This window comes from Budorcas taxicolor, chromosome 19, assembly GCF_023091745.1.
Source record: "Budorcas taxicolor isolate Tak-1 chromosome 19, Takin1.1, whole genome shotgun sequence".
Taxonomy (NCBI): domain Eukaryota; kingdom Metazoa; phylum Chordata; class Mammalia; order Artiodactyla; family Bovidae; genus Budorcas; species Budorcas taxicolor.
The window spans coordinates 27,856,353-27,876,065 of record NC_068928.1 but is presented as its reverse complement, the minus strand read 5'-3'; the positions used below and the strand labels follow the sequence as shown (position 1 = coordinate 27,876,065).

Genomic DNA, 19,713 nt, shown 5'->3' with positions numbered 1-19,713 from the left:
TCCACCATGCTTTCACGGACCTGGCCTGTGCTCTCCTGGACCCAAAGCAAAAGTGGTGACATCAAAGAACAACACATAGGCACCACTCCCAGCCGTTGCCTGAATAACAACTGACAGAGCTGTCTGGTGAGACGATCCCAGGGGTCCACAGCTGGGGAGGAACTGAGATGTCGCTGGGGAGCCAGGGACAAGGATTCAAGCTCCAGAACTCATCTTCGCTTTAACTAGAGCAGCTCTGTGTGTTGTGCTTTAGATGTGGGGCTCCTGCATAGAGATGGAGGTCTGACACCTCTGACCTCATCCAGCCCCTTCCATGATGGCCGGGAGAGAAGCTGGGAGACTGCCTGTCAGTGAGAGGCTTGGAGTTCTCCTCTCTCAGCCAGCAGGGCTGGGCAGAGCATACACACACACAAGAGCGAGCATCTCTTGTGGGTCAGCTTATGACAAAATCTCCAGGAACAACTCAGAGAAGCTATTCCTGCCGGCGAACTGACAGACAGAAGAAAAAAAATTTAATGTATCCTACACCTCCATGTTTATTCACTTAGAAACTGGAATCACTTAGTTTTCATTTACATATAGTTTTAAAATGACAAAAGCGATTCTGTTTATGCTCTTTGTGTAAGCAAAGCTCAGAATCTGACACAGTCGTACAGACCCCCAGAGTTTCCTTGTTCCTAAGTTCCATCAAGGGATGAGGAGAGAAGCCCAGACCCAAGTAACCTCTGATCCCAGAATACCAGCACGTTTTGTAAAAAGCAGCCCAACAAGAGGACCAGTCTCCTGGACCCACTGCAGTTACTCCAGGACTTAGCAAGTCGTCTCCTTCAAAGTCCAGGCCCTTCCTCCCAGAGGTCCACACAGGGCCAGGGCCATTCTCAGGCTGCTCCTGGAAATCACAGCTAAGAGCAGAAACCAGAACCCAGAGTCATCCTGAGAAATAAATTAGCTACAAGGACGTATTGTACAACACAGGGAATATAGCCTGTATTCTACAGTAACTATTAATGGAATATAACTTAAAAACTGTGAACCACAATACTGTATTATCTGTAATTTGTGTAAAATTGGACCATACTTCAATTTAAAAAAAAAAAGATAAAAATCAGCATGAAGACATCCGCTCAGCACATTAGACACACCACGAGGCCACAAGAATTTTCTATGCCTGGTTCTGTGGCTGCTGTCCATCTTGTGTCCAGTGTCAGAACAGAAGTGAACTTGGAACCTGGCTTCCACTCTGGCTCTTCTCTCGCAGGATGGCAGAAACCCAATAAAGCAACCTCAATCCTTTTTTTTTTTTTTTTCTGTGAAATTTATTGTTTCCACATTAAAAGATTTTTTCGAGGGGAAGTATTTTTTTTTAACCACATGATGATCCTATACAGCTGCCCGGAGTAGGACACCATCATAAGTCTTTAACATGCCATATGAGTTCCGAATAAATAAAAGCTACAAAGCCCAAGTTATATACAAATATCTTAGGCAATAATGTTTACAAACCTATGTACAATAAAACAAATGTAAACAGTAAATGCAGCATGAGAGTAATCAAAGGATGCACAGGGAGGACCACTTATGGTCAGTCTGCCCCCCGGAGCTGCCACCAGCCAGCCCCTGGAATCAGGCCACGCAACCCTGACACAATGGGACAGGCCCTCCGGAGACAAAACAAAAGCGCTCTGAAGATGTCATTTCACTGAAGGACCAGAGAGCTGCCGAGAGGGCAGCCGCCCCCCCTCCCCCAAGTCTGAGGCAGTGGAGGAGGAGACGGCAGGGCCCAGCCCTGAGAGCACCCAGGCCCCAAAGCTCCTGCTATCTCAGACGGGCCTTTGTGGCTGCTCGGGGAGGCAAGTCTACGGAATGATAACTGAGAAAGTAAAATCAGAAGGTGCAGAAAATGCTCCCTAGTTCAGTGGCCTTCCTGACTCTTCACCATCCACAGGCCCAACCTGGGGGGTGGGGGGAACACATGATCATCAGCACTGGAGACGCTTGGCTGAGAGCTCAGGAGGAGACCACAAGTTGACCTGATTTGGGGAAGAACTTCTAGAAGATCTGCAATGTCCTAAACACAACTAAATCCTATCGGTACAGCAGGGCGGGGCTAGGAGATGCTGTGATGAATGGGTACTTCTGCATCCAGTGACCGAGTAATACACGCATGTATCACCTTGTGACCCACAAAAGTGCAATCATGTGAAACCAACGGCACTACGGCGAGAAGAGAAAATAGCCAGTATTGATATCGCGCAGAGTCCTGGGGCCGGACTGGGCCCAGCAGCCGCCACTGCATGCAGCCTGCCCTCTGCCAGCCGTGGGGAGGCGGGCGGAGGGGCACGAGCTGGGCCCAGGCACCGAGGGGTGAGGCGTGGGTGTCCTGGTGCTTGGAGGGGGGCAGGAGCCCCCATCTGGAGGCCGGGCACTCACACACTGAGTGGCAGCATACCCGGTGCTGACGACGGGCGCGAGGAGCCCAGACCAGGAGGAGGAGGAGCCGGGTCAAAGCCGTTTACTGCCCTGTGGGGGTGACCAGAGCGGAGAAGGGAAGGGGAAGAGAAAGAGACTGTCATTTAAAATCACTCGACACACAGCATAATTCATCTGCTCTCTACAAGTATTCCTTTTCCTGGCCCCAAGGAGAATCCTGATGGCCCAAAGGAGAGCACGGCATCGAGCACCCCGCAGTCCCACAGCAATGGGATGACTCTCTTCTCGGCAACCTCATCACACTGGCCATGGTGGCTGCAGCCCTGACTCACTTCCCAACAGAGCAGGTTAAATGTCTACTAGCAGAGAACCAGCTAAAAAGTGTACAACCCGTGAAATATTACACGGCCTTTAAAAATACATTTCAGAGTTCTTAACAGCATGGGAAATATTCTGAATGCAATTAATGCTAGGTGGAAAAAGCAGCAGGTTACCAAACTGGATATGCTCAACAATATGAAGAAAAAAATTAACAGCATACGTTCTGGGCTACAACCCCTTATATAGCTAGACATTGCTATCCACAGAGCTAAATCTAGAATGTGTGAGGATGCGGGCACTCATACACACACACTCTGCGGGCACTCATACACACACACTCACATATATCATAAAAGCAAAATTTAACAGTAGTTACTTTTCTTCCCTCTGAGTTGTGGGTAAATTTTATCTACTACTTTGTACTTTTTTTGTTTCCCAAATCTCCTACAATGTACATGAATATCCTAAATAAGGGGGAGAAAAATAACTTTTTTAGATGGTTCAGCAAGCAAGCCAGATGGGGACGCTTCTCTGCAGGCTCAGGAGACACCAGCCCCGCCCACACAAGTGCCCGCAGCCAGGACCCTTCCCCGCCCCAGCCACCGGGCAGTGCAGCCGCAGGAAGGCGTGAGGGAGTGCGTGCAAGGCCTGGAACCCCTCTCAGGAAGCCACTGCAGCCCTTCCGTACTGAAAAACTTCCTAGGGAAATGGGTCTCATTCACAGCCTGGGAGATGCAGCCAACTGTAAGGGGCCGAACTGCCCCACACATGCCCACCACTGTCTGCACTGGTCTACTCATCTGAGGGGCCCAGGGAGTTGAATATATAAACTCATGGACAGAGATTCTCTGAAACAAAACAAAACACAGATACACATTCGCCACCAAGATGACGGTTTCATACACTGCGGAGGTGAGGGTAATCTCATGGAGAAACAGGCATGCAAAGAGACTGGACTAATGACCCTTGACTACTCTGAAGAAACAGTGCACATCTGAAGAAACTAACCTGAGTGTAGATTTTGAGTTGGAAATCAAGCCTCCCACACAGGCCAAGAGCAATGGGAGGGGCTCTGACAAGGGTTCTCTCTCCCCACCTCAGTGATGCACACTCAGAATTTTCTCTTCTCTCTTTGGGTTGGGGAGGTCTGATCTTTGAGCTTCATCACATTTGAAAACTGGAAGTCATCCCTCTCCATCCTGCCAAAACTAAGTGCCTGTCCCTCTTTTCTGGGGACAGAGACTCTATATGCCATTGTTGCGCTCGCAGAAGCAGCCATTTGTCTGTCATTTGTTTGCTTGGTCCCCGAGCCCCGATGCCTGCCTCTCCTAGAACCTCAGGGAGAACTAGGCAGCCTCACAAAGAGCTTCAGCCCTGAACACTGACCATCAGATTCCCAGCCTGTCAGAGCATGGCAGCAGGCATGGCTAGACAGCCCCCAAAACTTGGCAGAAGGAAGCCCTGCTGGGTACCGAGAAGAACCTAACCCCTGTTCCACAGGGCGGGCAAAAGCAGCAAATTTGAGGATGGCCCCACATGTAGGTTTAGAACTGAGCTTTCTGCATTTTCAAGCACAATGGACCTTTAAAGAATGTCAAGTTCATCCCCACTGTTATACTGCCAAGGAAATAAAAACAGAAGGTCCACTGTTCACCAAGCTCACCCCATGAGCCTGTCACTGGGGACCTGGGCTCACAACCTGCCTCCGCATACCCAGGCCAGCATCCTTTCCCAGCCTTCTCCCACCCAAGGACATCCGAGAAGCTCCATGAGCAACCAACTTGGTGCTCCCAATGCAGGTCAGCTCTAATAGGAAAAATACACAGTGCAATCCAAAATATGAAAAGAAACCAAGAAACTAAGTAGCTTCCCTGTGTGGCTGGAAATGGGAATTCTGACTCTGAAAGTTGGGTGGAAGAGAGAACAACAATCCAGCAGGGTTCTCACTAGGACTTCTCTGAGTTAAGAAGTAGTAAGTAAAAGACCAGAAGGAAGCTGAACCCAGAGGGAGAATTCTCAGTCTGGTGAAGTCCCTTGAGGGAACTGAAAAGTGTGCAATGAGGAAAGGTTTCTCAGAGAAGAAACACCTCCATACTCAACACATTTGGTCTCAAGGAGCAGCCAAAAAACCGAAGGGAAATGTCCCAGTGGACAACACAGGACCGAACGGAGAAAGAATGGGCAAAGATGGAGATACAGATCTGGGAATCATCTATGTAAAAAGGGTTCCAGAAGCTATGAAATTTCATGATCTTACCATGAAAATCTAGTTTAAGAGTCTGAAAAATAGAAAACCCAGCTAAGACAAGGAATGAAGGTCAGTTGTAAATGGCCAACAGAAGAACTAAAAGAAGGGTTCAGAAGCTGGTTGGGAGGACAATAAAATTAACACAATATAGATAAAGCCTGGGGACTAAATCTGCCAGAGCAAGAACAGTTCACCTGAGAGGGCAGGAGAGAAAAGGAACAGAGGCGCTACAGCTAGTTCAGGAGAGGAGACAGGCCACAGGCCACAGACCCGTCCATCCAGTTAGAAGGAGAAATGGAAGCCCAGCGTAGCTCCAGTCCTCAGCCCAGGCTCTGCAACTGAAACATACGTTTCTCAAAAGGAAGGTAGATTTTACACACATGTCCCCAGCTACCACTCCACTTTCCTGAGGAATACAAGCATGAGCACAGAGGTGAGGCCCCACACACCAAGAATCCACTATCACCAGTGCTGAGAAAACAGAAGACACGGGTAACAGGAAGCACCCCAGGCCCATGGAGGCAGTCAAATGTGGTCCCAGAGCCTGGCAGTGACCCTGACCCCCACCCCAGACTGCTGGTGTCCTCTCTACAGCACCCTGTACAGGAGTACATCAGCCCATTCACAACCGCCCCGGGACCACTACCAATTGCTTGTTTTTGTTTGCACAGCTGAACTAGAAATAATGTACACAGTCAAACCAAACAAGAACTTGCAAGTTCACTCATGGGCTGGAAGCTGGTTAAAGCAGAGTCAGCCCCATGCAGTTAGTAAACCCGTTTGTTAATGTGAATGCGTCTCCCACCACACACCATGATTAAGAATGAAAGAGCACAGCAAACAAATTCAGTTACCCATGAACAACGTGGGAAATATGACTTTTTCTTGCCTAATAAAAAAAGGAAAAAACATTAAACAGTAATAAAATACTATTTTCACACTATGCCCTAAAATTTGTCTATGCTCACCTACAAACAGCCTGAAAGAAATCACGCTGGCTTACAAAATTAGGGCAGAAGAAACTAAACAAAAGCTATGGAGGAAAAAGAACATCTTTGGGGGAACTCAAGTAGCTGTGCTACCTGTGAACTAGTGTCTTTATGGATGAGTGATGTGAACAGCTGGTACAGGTTGGAGGAAGCAAAGCAACATGGAGAAACAGGCCCAGCGACCCACATTTTAGGAACTGGTGACATCAACACAGACTAGATAAAATCCTGACTCCAAGAAGCCCTCCACTAACCAGAACTTACACTGTAGTTTCAGAACCCATAAAGCAATATATAACAAGAAGGCTTTATGTTTATGTGGTCAAGACTCACCCCATCTGAGGATTCTGTGGGAGGCAAGAGGGCACAGTGCATACACGTACACTCACATACTTGCACACGCATGCAAACCAACTCTCCCAAACAACGTTTCTGTGGGCTCCTAGGAGCGTCAGGAAAACTACAGTTAACAGTGCCACAGACAGACTCCTTAGGAGTGAGAGGCATGCCAGGCAACTTCTGGAGCCAAAGGCTTTTTCTCCAGTGAAAAGCTTCTTCTCATGCTGAAACTGCAAGCTACACTTCTACCAGAACTGGCACTTTTTCTTTCAACCAGTTAGATGCAATAATGGCTTTGGGAGTGGGGATATTTACCCCTTCCTTTTGCAGCAGGTATAAGCCATCATGGTTTTTATCTAGTGGCTAGGTCAGCAGGAAGGAAGGCCAGAGGTAAAAAGCCAGGCAGGCCAGAAAGAAGCCAAAATCAAAGCAAAGGATCAAGGAAGTAAGAACACTGCAAAACCCACATAAGAGTTATCCTCAGGAAGACGGCAACTAGATACACACAACTCGAGCAATAATAGGTTCATATTTGAGTGTGCATATACCATTTGTTTACCATACCAACTCAACACTTAAGAAAAGGCCAGTCCACAAAAAATATTTATTGTTAATAGAGTAAAATTAAAAATCTGTACTATTTAATCAGGTCCTCCACAATCCTAAACACCATCTGTATCTATTTCTATCAAGAAGCATATTTCCAGGTTCAGTTCAGGACATAAAGCCTATCCTACACCTAGGATCTTCAGGGGCTCTGTCACAGTGCCCAGGGCCCCTCCTGGTTTCAGGTGACCCTGAATCCTCTGCCATCTGCCTAGACTGGGTTCCTCTCTGGGCAATCACTGCCCTGGTAAGAAGACAGAATGGTGAGCCTGAACTGATGATATTATGCCTCCTTCGTCATGACTGTTCTAAGGACTATTTTTTCGCAAAGGCATCTGCCAGATCAATCTATTTACAGTTTTGCCTCTTCTTACATCACAAGGGGCCTATGGCCCATAAGAAATATTCCAGACAGACGAATAACTACTGTTTAGAAGTAGCTATAAGCTCCAGGAAAAATCATTAGGCACTATTTCCAACACTCAGGAAGACTTCCTTAAACTTTCGCTGTATTGTTCTGGGAAAATGCCACTTCTAATGTAAATATATCTACCTTTTTATTTCACACTTTCCATTATAGTATAAAAATGGCACTCCTCAAGGCTGCCTGAAACTCCTAAACCTAAGGAATACTAATTTTATTCCTACCACCACTGGAGAGCCCCAATGGTTAGAATAAAACTCTGATTTATATGTTGACATTTTAGAATGGGCTTTTAATGTAATGTGTATAAAGAAAGCCCTGATTTATATATTATTTGAGAATATGCTCCCTAATGAAATTACACGTACTTTGAGGTAGAATTCTTGAGGGAGAAAGAGAAACCAGAATACTCCACTCCACAAGGACGAACAACAAAAAGCTTTAAAGAGTGGACTACATATCAAATCAGGTCCCCCACTGGGGGAGAATGGGCGTATGTATATGTATGGTCCAGTCCCTTTGCTGTCCACCTAAAACTATCACAACACTGTTACTCGGCTACAGTCCAGTATAAAATAAATTTGAAACAACCAGGTTCTCTACAAATGTACCACTGTCACTGAGGAAAGCAGAAAATACAAGTTCCTTTAGGTAACTAGGAAGATTTCTATATTGCTTTCACAGAACAAGGACCTATGGCCCCTCTAACTCAAAGCAGAGACACAGACCACTGGTGCCTCAGCTAACTCCACTGCCAGCCACCTTAAGTCCCAAGGTCAGCATTCCAGACCACAGGCTCTAACCAGTTACCTAGACCAAGGCACACCCATACAACAGTATAACCATGCAGTGTTTTGTGGTTTTTTTCCTTTAATTGAAGCAGAACAATATGTACTGACACGGAAAGCTACTGGCAGTATCAGTCACCATAGGCATGTTGCAAGCAGTATTTAAGGTATCTCTTAAGTTTTTAAAAGCAGAGCAGATGCATAAGATGATTTTACGTGCTTAACTGTATAGATGAATACATGAATAACTGTAAAGATGCAAAAATAGTGTGAAAACAGATGACATGTATTTTTACTTTATATATTCTGCACCAAAAATTTTTTTGCATTAATAATGTATTGCTGCTTTAATCTTATGACAATTTTTTAATTCTCAATTCCCCCCAAAATATCTTTACATCCTACAAAACTTTTTATGTCCTAAACTGTACTTGATCCAGTGGTCTTATATTTTTTCTAAAATCTTCAGACAGAAGGTTTGTTGAAGAGTTCACATATAATGTGATCACCATGTTCTCTTCTACTCTTAGCAAATATTTGCCAAGATAGTCTACTATCCTGGAAGCACCTTGAGAAAACACAAAGACCATATCACATTCATCTTTAATCCCTGGCTGCCTTTCAGAGTCTGCTTCCCAGGACAGAAGCTTCAGAGTCAGGGTTCCCAGGGCAACAGACTCCATGGGGACTAGAAGACAATAACAGGCTTCACATCCCCTAAGATCTGAATGATAACACTTCATTCAGGTAGAGTTATCGAACTGAGTTTATCTTTTCGAAGTTCAATAAACTCAATAATATGCAACTTCACTAACCCAAAAATTAACATTTAGAATTTCCAAAACTTACCCTTTGTCGAAGAAAGACGTGTGCCCTGATCGAGAGAACTTCGTGCCATTGCTATTCATCACCCCACAGTTAACATTCCCTGAAATATAGGATTTTCGTGATGCTTGGTCCTTTGCAAAATTCCTGCAAGCTGCTAATTTGGATTCTAAAGCCTAAAAAGGAAGAAGGAATGATTAGGTTGTCAAAATAGTAGCTGCACATAAAAATTTGCATTTCAAACCATTTCTATTTCAAGACTCACACTTTATTCTCTCAGTTGGTAATGGTAGCTATTTAAGCCATTATCAATCACCTTTCTAGTAGGAAGAAGGGATATTCACGCTGGCTCCCTTTCTAATGAACTCAGAATATTTATCCCTCTCGGTATTATTGAGGGATACAGATATAACCCTCATCTTACAACTAAGAGAAACGTGGCACAGTAGATAGAGATGGATCCCAGGTCCCTTGGCCCTAATCCACTGTTTTCCCTCTGACCTCTGGACTGCTGGTTGGCTGGTTGGATGTGTGCATATGTTTTGGAAGCAAACATTACAAAAAACGCAAAAACATCAATTGAGGACTTTTTAAAGTGGCCAATTCTTTCTTCAGGGCTTCACGTTAGTTTCTAGTGTATCAGAATGGATAAGTGCATTTACAATGCCTCATGTGAAGTTAAATTCTATTCTGCTTCTGAGAGCACACTGTAAAATGTCTATACCCTCTGCCTATAATTAAATAATTCATTTGAAAATGACACCAGCCCTTTAGCATTTACCTCTAAATTGAGTGCCTGCTTAGCACCTGTCACCACAACACCTGGCCAGTGCCAGCCTCTACAAACCAACAGATGACACAAAGAGAAGTTTCCCATCAATTTCCATCACACACAAGTATCACTAACTCCCCCTTCCCACAAACACTTTGCCAAATCAAACCCCTCTCCTTGCAAAAGAGAGAGAGAGAAGGAAGGGGATTATAATCCATGAGGGAAAAAAAGGGCAAAGAACACTCCAATCCTATTATCCCTGACACTAAGGGATTTGGAATGCACTGGTAAATTAAATCCACAGCTAAAATATTTCACTCTGAGAACCATCCTCCCATAATTTCAATAAAAGCTATTAAGAAACAGCAACAAAAACAGACTGAAACTTCCTTCTCTTTTCCTTTCCTAAAACAACACCATGACTCAGTAAAATAACAAAAGAAGGAAAAGAGGTTGGATAAGCTCTAAATAAGCATTTTTTCAGCATCTTATTAAACAGACACATACACAGTAAAAATTGAGAGCCATTAATTTCCTATATTCAAAACATTCATTCAGATATTAGATGAGGATCTATCATATAATAGGTACAAGTTGTATCTGAGGCAACAGTGAGACAACCTAATACAAGTACTGGGCCTGGCACTCAAAAACAATGGCCTAAAATCAGATTTAAGACAATATCCACACCAAGTAGGAGATTAAATCATGGCTGTGAAGGAGATAATCAGAAAATTAAGGTCAGAACTACTCTGAGTAAAGTCAATACTGCAAGGGCAGGCAGATGAAAGGGCAACAAGATGACAAAGAGGAATGGGCAGGAAGACGCGAGGCAGACATGACACATCATCAGAAGAGCAGAGGAAAGTAGGCATTTCAAAAAAAAAAGTCAGTATTGAACGTTCAAGTAAAATGAGGATAGAGCAGCATCCACTGGATTTGACAGCACTGAAACCATCAATGAGCAACTTGAGTGGAGTGAGCAGGAAACAAGAACCCAGACAAGGCTAGCTGGGGAGCAAGCATGCCGTCACAAATATTAACAATAAATACATGGAGACAAGCTCTCAGAAGCTTGGCTGGGAAGGAAAGAGACAAACTGAAAGTTAAAGAGGGACAAAGGGTAGAAGGAAAGAATAACGGCTTTTATTTTTGCTTTTAAGGTTAAAAAATTGTGTAATGTATAATAAATAAATGTTAGATATAAAGTATGTATATCTAATGTTTATATATATCACACATTCAGTTCACTTCTGTCGCTCAGTCGTGTCCAATTCTTTGCGACCCCATGAACCACAGCACACCAGGCCTCCCTGTCCATCACCAACTCCTGGAGTTCACTCAAACTCATGTCCATTGAATCAGTGATGCCATCCAGCCATCTCATCCTCTGTCTTCCCCTTCTCCCACCTTCAATCTTTCCCAGCATCAGGGTCTTTTCAAATGAGTCAGTTCTTCACATCAGGTGGCCAAAGTATTGGAGCTTCAGACTCAGCATTAGTTCTTCCAATGAATATTCAGGACTGATTTCCTTTAGGATGGACTGGTTGGATCTCCTTGCAGTTCAAAGGACTCTCCAGAGTCTTCTCCAACACCACAGTTCAAAAGCATCAATTCTTCTGCGCTCAGCTTTCTTTATAGTCCAACTTTCACACCCATACATGACTACTGGAAAAACCATAGCCTTGACTAGACGGACCTTTGCTGACAAAGTAATGTCTCTGCTTTTCACTATGCTGTCTAGGTTGGTCGTAACTTTCCTTCCAGGGAGTAAGAGTCTTTTAATTTCATGGCTGCAGTCACCATCTGCAGTGATTTTGGAGCCCAAAAAAATAAAGTCAGCCACTGTTTCCAGCCAGCTTTTTCACTCTCCTCTTTCACTTTCAACAAGAGGCTCTTTAGTTCTTCACTTTCTGTGTATCTGAGGTTATCGATATTTCTCCCGGCAATTTTGATTCCAGCTTATGCTTCATCCAGCACATATTACACATTACACAGAGGAAACAGAGATCAAATTGCCAACATCCACTGGATCACAGAAAAAGCAAGAGAGTTCCACAAAAACATCTACTTCTGCTTTATTGACTACACCAAAGCCTCCTGTGAAGAATTCTTAAAGAGATGGGAATACCAGATCACCTTACTTACCTCCTGAGAAATCTACATGCAGGTCAAGAAGTTAACAGAACCAGACATGGAACCTCAGACTGACCAAACTGGGAAAGAACTACGTCAAGGCTGTACATTGTCATCCTGCTTAACTTATATGCAGTGCCCATCATGTGAAATGCCGGGCGGGATGAAGCACAAGCTGGAATCAACATTGCTGGGAGAGATATCAATAACCTCAGATACCCAGATGACAACACCCTTATGGCAGAAAGCGAAGAGGAACTAAAGAGCCTCTTGATGAAAGTGAAAGAGGAGAGTGAAAAAGCTGGCTTAAAACTCAACATTTAAAAAACTAAGATCATGGCATCTGGGCCCATCACTTCATGGCAAATAGATGGGAAAACAGTGGAAACAATGACAGCTGAAGCTCCAATACTTCGGTCACCTGATGTGAAGAACTGACTCACTGGAAAAGACCCTGATGCTGGGAAAGACTGAGGGCATGAGAAGAGGATGACACAGGATGAGCTGGCTGGATGGCATCACTGACTCAATGGACATGAGTTTGAGCAAGCTTTGGGAGTTGGTGATGGAAAGGGAGGCCTGGCATGCTGCAGTCCATGGGCTCGCAAAGAGTCGGACACCACTCAGCAACTGAACTGAAATATATATTTATATTACATAATATGGTATACATAAACATTGCACATAAATATTAAAATATATGGTAAAAGGCTGAAGATACAGGAGATGTAAAGATGACAAGGCAATGAGATGCAAAGCACAGAGGGACAAAATTAGCCGTGAGCAGGAATGTGATACTTTCACCACTGAGACACAAAGGAAGAACAGAGGTAGTGAGGAGAGTACTAAAAGAAGGAAAGTGAAGAAAACAAAGCGTAAACAGACAGCCTTGATTTCTCAGTGGAAGAGGATGTCAAAGGGGGAAGGGGCTCCCAGGTGAAGTCAGTGGCAAAACAGGGCAAAGAAGTAGGGGATGAAACATTCATAAAAGTACACAGGGGTTGGTGGAGAATGGCAGAAATTCTAACGACACCCTAAAAGACAAACCGTCTGCTGAATGGGTAAACAATGCAAGGACTCCGAGTTCAACTTTCATGCACCATTTATGAATAAATTACTTAAGGTACTAAAGCAAAACAGGGAACAAAAGAAAGATGACAACAGAGGTCCAGGAATAAATAGGCAGAACTAACCTACGAGTATAATGAAGAGAAATTTGAGGATGACAGCATGCTGCCACCCTAGAAGCACATCAGAGCACTCGGCAAACAGTGTGAGTAAGAAGCCGGAAGATACAACATACAGCAAAGAAAGTGTATGTTTCTTCTCTCCACAGTGAAAAAATAATAATAATAATCAGAAATGCCAAGAACCATGAACAAAAATATCCACTGATACACAAGTTATAAATGCATACAAAGGCTGAGTGCAATTTTTAAAAATGAAAATGGCTTAATCTGTTGAAATGACAGGATTTCAAGAGCTTTTTTCTTTTTATTGTGATTTGGTAAAAATTGTTTTGCAGTGAAAATAATAAGATAGCCAGTTTTTAAAAATGTCAAAAAGGCATACATGTCAGCTATGACACAGACACACACAAAAAATCTATTAATAATATGCTTCTGAGTAAAATAACAGGTAAAGAACAAAATGCCTGAAACATCTGTTGAGTACTGTAAGTAAAATGGCCCTAGAGCCTAGCTCCTCCCCTATGATTCTGCAGGAAATAACACACAGGTGGGCATAATATTGTAGGTGCTATTGACTAATTTTCAGCACTACTAATGGAGAGTTCAAGAAGGGACAGACTTTAAATAAGTTACAAAAATAACCAAGAAAAATTTTTAAATTAGGAGAAGTAAAGTTATTTTTTTTCTTAAAGTTGATAAGACACTGAAAAGCAATATTATTTCAAATCATAGTAACAAATAGATTAAACTATTACAACAATTTTTACAACAAATAGGTTTAAAAAAAAGATTATGGTAGGAGTGAAGGAAGACTATTCTCTATGTGCTGTATAAATGATGTGTGCACATGACTTGTTACAGCAACTTTAAAATGCGAAGTTATTGATGGTCAGAAAATAATTTTATGAGCCAGAAAAGGTAAACATAGGATCTCATATCTTGGCCTCCCATTTCTTCTTTATATAAAGTAGTATATAATTTCTGCTTTCTTTGGAGTCTCACACACACACACACACACACACACACACACACACACACACACACGTAAGTGAAAGGGCAGTGGAGAATTGGAACTTTCAGGGGTAGATTATTGATCATAGAAATAAGTCACTGAGAGAACCAGGAAACTGACTAAAGCTAGAAATTCTAAGTTTATACTGGCTTAAAAATCTACCAGGTTACATAAATGTTTCCAATGATCTTGATGCAAGAAAGAAGTCCAGTTGCTCGACTAATCCAACCTGCAGGTCTCCCCTATGACCAAAGAGACCAGGAGTCCAGAGTGACAGAGAAAGTGACCCATGGATCATAGATAAGTAGGAACCAAGTGAAAGCAAGAGATGACTGAAAAAAAAAAATCACAGCAACTACTCTCAATGAGGTCAAAGAGTAGATATTATACAATGTAAAAAACTAAGTAGAAAACCAAGTTTAATATCCCAAAAGCCAAAATGTTCTGGAATGCAAGATTAGAGCCAAGGAGATGGCACTCAAGTGGAGATGGCCAGGCAGCAGTGAGGTGGTGACCAAGAGCAGAAAAGTCATGCCATGAGCCAATGCGGAGTCCTCTGAAGAGAAAGCCAGGCGATGACCAGGAGGACAGCAGGCAAAGCACAGAGCAGGATGAGGGAGGGATAAGACACGCAGCAGGGCTTCAGAGAGCATGGGAGGAGTCAATGCTTCAGAGACAGCCAGCGGGAGCATGACAAAGGCCCAGCAGGGACTTGGGAGTTCTGTACCTCAACCTTCTGCAGAGACACTGGAAAGGCTGAGCTCAGAGGTGTTACCTGAACCAGTCTCAGGTGGTCAATGGATGCTCTTGCTTCTCAGCTTAATTATAGCCTTTACCTCACCCTCACTTCAAGGTAAGAAACAATTCAGTACCTTGGCAGCTGAAACACCTAGTGATGAATAATGAAATGCTTACCCCTACTTTCCGTAAGAGATCCCCCACGATGTTCAGTGCTGATATCCTAGCTGAAGGAGTCAGTGGACTGGTACCAAAACCGTTTGGTATAGCTAGAGAAAGGTAAAAGGCGAGTGATTACTCTGGCAACTCCCTTTACATTTGGGTTTTGTTTCAATATAATACTCTAAACTGTGGATATAGTATAAAGTGGAGATACCACAAATACGTTTAACCATTTTCCAAAGGATATTTAGGTTATATCCAATTTTTCATTATTATAAACAATGCTAAATGGACATATAACCTTAAAATATCTAGACAAGTATTTCTAGAGAAAAGCTTCCTAAAAATAGAACTGCTGAGTCAGAGGACATGCCCAAATTTTCACCTTAATAGTCTACTAAAATGCTCCCTAGGTTGTGTCAATATTAGCAGCCCGTATGGTAGTGCTCTCAATAATAGCAGACATCTTTTTTTGTGTGTGCCCAACTTGATAGTCACTTTAACTTTTGTCTCCTTAAACCAAGAGTCATTTAAGTCTCTTTTTTTGGAAGTCATCTGTTTTATCTTCTGCACTTTTTCCTGCTGGGTTGTCTTTTCTTTAATCAGCCTTCAAGAGCACTTGTAACCTTGCTGGGTATAGATATACAGAGAATCATCCTTTCTCTTATATATACTTCCCCATGTGACATTTATTTATTTTTGGCCACACTATGCAGTACATGAAACTTCCCCAACCAGAGATTAAACCTGTACTTCTGCAGTGGAAGCACAGAGTCTCAGTCACTGGACCGCCACGAAGTCTCAAAGGTCACAACTTTGTCTAACCACCCTCCTCCCTGCATCCTGAGTAATACATGGCACCTAACACATGTCCAATGTGATACAAAGTGCTATACTTTCCTTGGCAGGGATTTCTGGATCTTGTTCTTCCTATTCTACTCGAATTTTATATTTTCAGTATTATTAAATCTGTACTTTTATGGAAAGTTGTTTTAAATGGTTTTCGGAAACAGGCATCTTAACAATAAAATGCAATTACAGACAGACCACTTCATAGAGATCAGCTCTTCAATCCTGCCACTGATTTCTCTAACCGTCGGCTTCTCACTGTCTGTGTGCCAACTTCCTTGCAATGAAACAGCAGCTTTTAGGCCAGCGAAAGTTCATGCCATCAGTTCCAATCTAAAAATGTGTCTCTCTGGACAAATATTCTTGCCTTAGGCTTGACATATCTTCCTTCTGTGCCAGAGCAAGCTCTGTGTCCTATTGACACCCCCATGAGGCTCCAGATAATTCCAATTAGTGCTTAGCTGAAGAATTTTCAGAACTTACCTGCATAATTCTAATTAGTAACATTTAAAAAAAAAAACAGATCTTAAATGTTAATTCTCATATGCCACTAATTCTAAGGTCCTCAAAAATACAAGCAGCCATTCTGAAAAATGACAGCTTTGGATGCCTGCTGTAATCTATATACTGCTTACTCTGTATTCTCAGCAGCAAACTCAGCACATACTGCTGCAATCAGCAACAAAATTACACAGAACTTTTACATACCTTACCTCACCTCACCCTCATAAAAAGACCACAAAAAGGGTGAATTATCTATTCAAGGGCTTCTGAGCACTTAAGTATGGCCAACACAATTATAAACTGTTTAAACTTTTAATTCATTTTAATTAATAAAAATTTAAATAGTCACATTTGAGTGGCTACTGTACTGGGTAGCACAAATATGGAGATAAACGGAGGGCTAACTGTACTAACTGAAATTACTTCATAGCATTCTGAAAGATAAAATCCTGTATTTTAAAAAAGGGTAAGAAGAAAGTACAAGAGAGTGAAGCAGCTGAAATATGATCTGCAAGCTGCAACAACTAAATAAATCTCAATTAAGAGTTTCAGGGTTCCAATATTTACGTTCTATCTAGTGGCTAATCTTTTTTTTGCTTATCTGGATTTTAAAAAACACCTTGACTGATGGCAAAAGGAATATTTTTTATGCACTATTCAGCTATCAATAGTATGTCACCTATGAATATGGCAGCTACTGAGGTATGTCATAGAATGGACATGCCCATCCAAGCCAACTTAGATGAGCCTGAATGGTAACTCAATGAGTCCCTGTACTTTTGGCTTCTAGTCTCCCATGATATGTTCAGTGGCAGGGCCCAGAAATAAAACTGCATTTAAATATGATCCCAAAACTTGTAACAAAGTGGCATAAACACAAAAAAGGACACACAACAGAAAAAAATTCAGTGTTAATAATAGTTGACTTTAAGCACTAAGACTGCAGATGAATTTTATTTTTTCTCTTGTTTATATTTTTATATTTTTCTACATGAACATGTGTTACTGCTATAATCAAATCAAATTTCCTTAAGATCTTCAACTTTTTTAAATTTCAATTTATTAAGCTGTTCTTACCTCAAATGTAGCTCTCACTTCACTGTTTCCTATATATGAGTGAGTGGTGTAGGAGAACAATTGCTTCTGTTTCATGTACAGCTAGACTAAACCAACCTTTAAACTAAAAAGACTGCTTAAACCTTAGAAACCCCTGCTTCATCAGCAAAGCCTCTTAGTTGATAATCAGCCATAGGTTCAGAAAGAAAAGACATTACAAACCTTTCGGTGAAGGAAAACTGTTCTCTGTTCCTTTGCCAACAGGGGTAGCTGGCAAAGAAAGTGATGCTTGGACAGCAGAATCCATCTTTTCGCAGTCCAGCGTTGGAGAACTGGGAGCTGATTTTCTAGTTACTTCCTGTTGTCTTTCCCGAACAGCTAGTTCTTGCCTTAAATCTGTAAAATGTTGCAAAGGTAGCAATATTCACTAGAGGGAGCAAATACATCAAGGAAAGTTACATCTGAGATGCCATAAAGACATTCTTCCTAAATTACTTTTCAAAAATGATTTTCATATTTAATAGTTTTTACTTCCAAGGGAATAAAAACGACAACCCTACTGTCTAAATGGTCATTTAGAATTTTAAAATGCTATAAATGTAACAATTATTCTGCCTTTATGCAAAAATAAGGCAGAGTCTGAAGCAGAACGCACAGTCAACAGATACGACACAAATATAAATATTCTTTACCAACTTATTTGCTTTTATTTTGAAATGATGATGTAGTTTGGGGATTATTACAAGATCCATGAAGAGCAATTTTGTCAGTTTTAATGGGTTAACATTCTTTTACCCATTTTCCTATGAAATATTTTGTTTTAGAAAGGAAGTAGTCAAAATAGTTGCAAACTACTTTCTGGTTTTCAAATATTTAATTTTTAACCCAAAATTAATGTTCTCTTTTCCTGTAATGCAACAGATCAATAGCAAGAATACTTGCTAACTGTATGATTCCACATATATTAGGCATGTAAAATGTAGCAGTTCTCCCTTATCTGAGGAGAGTATGTTCCAAGACCCCCAGCAGATGATTCACTGAACGAGACAGCAAAAAATGTCACCCTGTTACTCAGAATGGTGCACAATTTAAAAGTTAATGAATCGCTTATTTCTGGAATTTTCCACTTAATATTTGCAGACTGCAGCTGACCATGGGTTATTGAAACCGTGGAAAGCAAAACCATGGATAAGGGGGGACTACTGTAGTCGCACATAACAACAGAAAGTAGAACTGCAGTTGTCAGGGCTCAGGAAGGGAGAAATGGGGATTTGTTGTCCAATAGGCAAAGAGTTTCAATACTACAAGATGAAAAAATTCTAGAGGTCTACAAAACAATGTGAATATAGTTAACATTACTGACTTGTACCCTTAAAAATCATTAAGATGATAAATTTTATGTTACTTTTAACCACAATTGTAAATTTTAGAATAGGATAAAGTTAATATTTTATACATTATATAAATTATGAGAAGTTCTTCAAATGAATAAAGCCCCCCAAAAAAGGAAGTCATTAAAAAAATTTTTATTGGCTGCACAGTTTGTGGGATCTTAGTTCCCTGACCTGGGATCAAACCTAGCCCCCTAGCAGTGAGACTTGAGTCCTAACCACTGGACTGCAAGAGAATTCCTGAAAAAACAATTTTTAAAAGACCCAATAAACAGACGAAAAGTTTTCACAAGTACCAACCAAAAAACTACAAATTAAAAGCAAGATGATATTAGACAAGAAGTTTGAGATGGACATGTACACACTGCTATATTTTAAAAGGATAATCAACAATAACCTACTGTAGAGTACATGGAACTTTGCTCAGTGTTATGTGGCAGCCTGGATGGGAGGTGGGTTTGGGGGAGAATGGATATATGTATTATATGGCTGTCCCTTTGCTGTTCATCTGAAACTGTCACATTGTTATTTAGCTAAACCTCACTACAAAATAAAAAGTTTAAAACAATAAAATTTTAAAAACTTAAAAAAAACAAACCAAACAATGTGATATTGGGAATTCCCTGGTAGTCCAGTTGTTAGGACTCCTCACTTTCACCATCAAGGGCTCGGGTTCAATCCCCGGTTGGGGAACTAAGACAGCACAACCAAAAATTTTTTTTAATTTAAAAATAAATAAAAACAATATAATATCAATTTTCAAACAATTTTTAAATTTACAATACTAGAAAACAGTATTCACAATACTAGTGAACAGTGTGAGGACGACTGAGAGGCCTCTCAATCACTACCAAAGTAAAGGTACCTAAAAAGTAATTTAGGAGCATCTGTTACAACCATTAAAGACACTTATATTCTTTGCTATTTCTAAGA

At 41.6% G+C, this 19,713-nt stretch overlaps 1 protein-coding gene across 4 annotated transcripts in view; it reads right to left on the bottom strand.

The window, feature by feature from the left end:
• Positions 1-1,338: 1,338 nt before the first annotated feature.
• NDEL1 (nudE neurodevelopment protein 1 like 1) overlaps positions 1,339-19,713 on the bottom strand; it is a 31,662-nt gene continuing 13,287 nt past the window's right edge. The window contains exons 6-11 of one of the 4 annotated variants that reach the window (XM_052657599.1): positions 17,612-17,785; positions 14,996-15,087; positions 8,995-9,146; positions 8,371-8,393; positions 5,854-5,888; positions 1,339-2,520 (exon numbers count right to left, since the gene is read on the bottom strand). In XM_052657599.1, the coding sequence (XP_052513559.1) occupies positions 2,503-2,520; positions 5,854-5,888; positions 8,371-8,393; positions 8,995-9,146; positions 14,996-15,087; positions 17,612-17,785 (494 nt within the window). In that variant the 3' untranslated portion in view covers positions 1,339-2,502. Of the gene's footprint in view, positions 2,521-5,853; positions 5,889-5,948; positions 6,336-8,370; positions 8,394-8,994; positions 9,147-14,995; positions 15,088-17,611; positions 17,786-19,713 lie in introns of those variants that run through there. The other 3 variants (XM_052657600.1, XM_052657602.1, XM_052657603.1) reach the window with 3 other exon arrangements.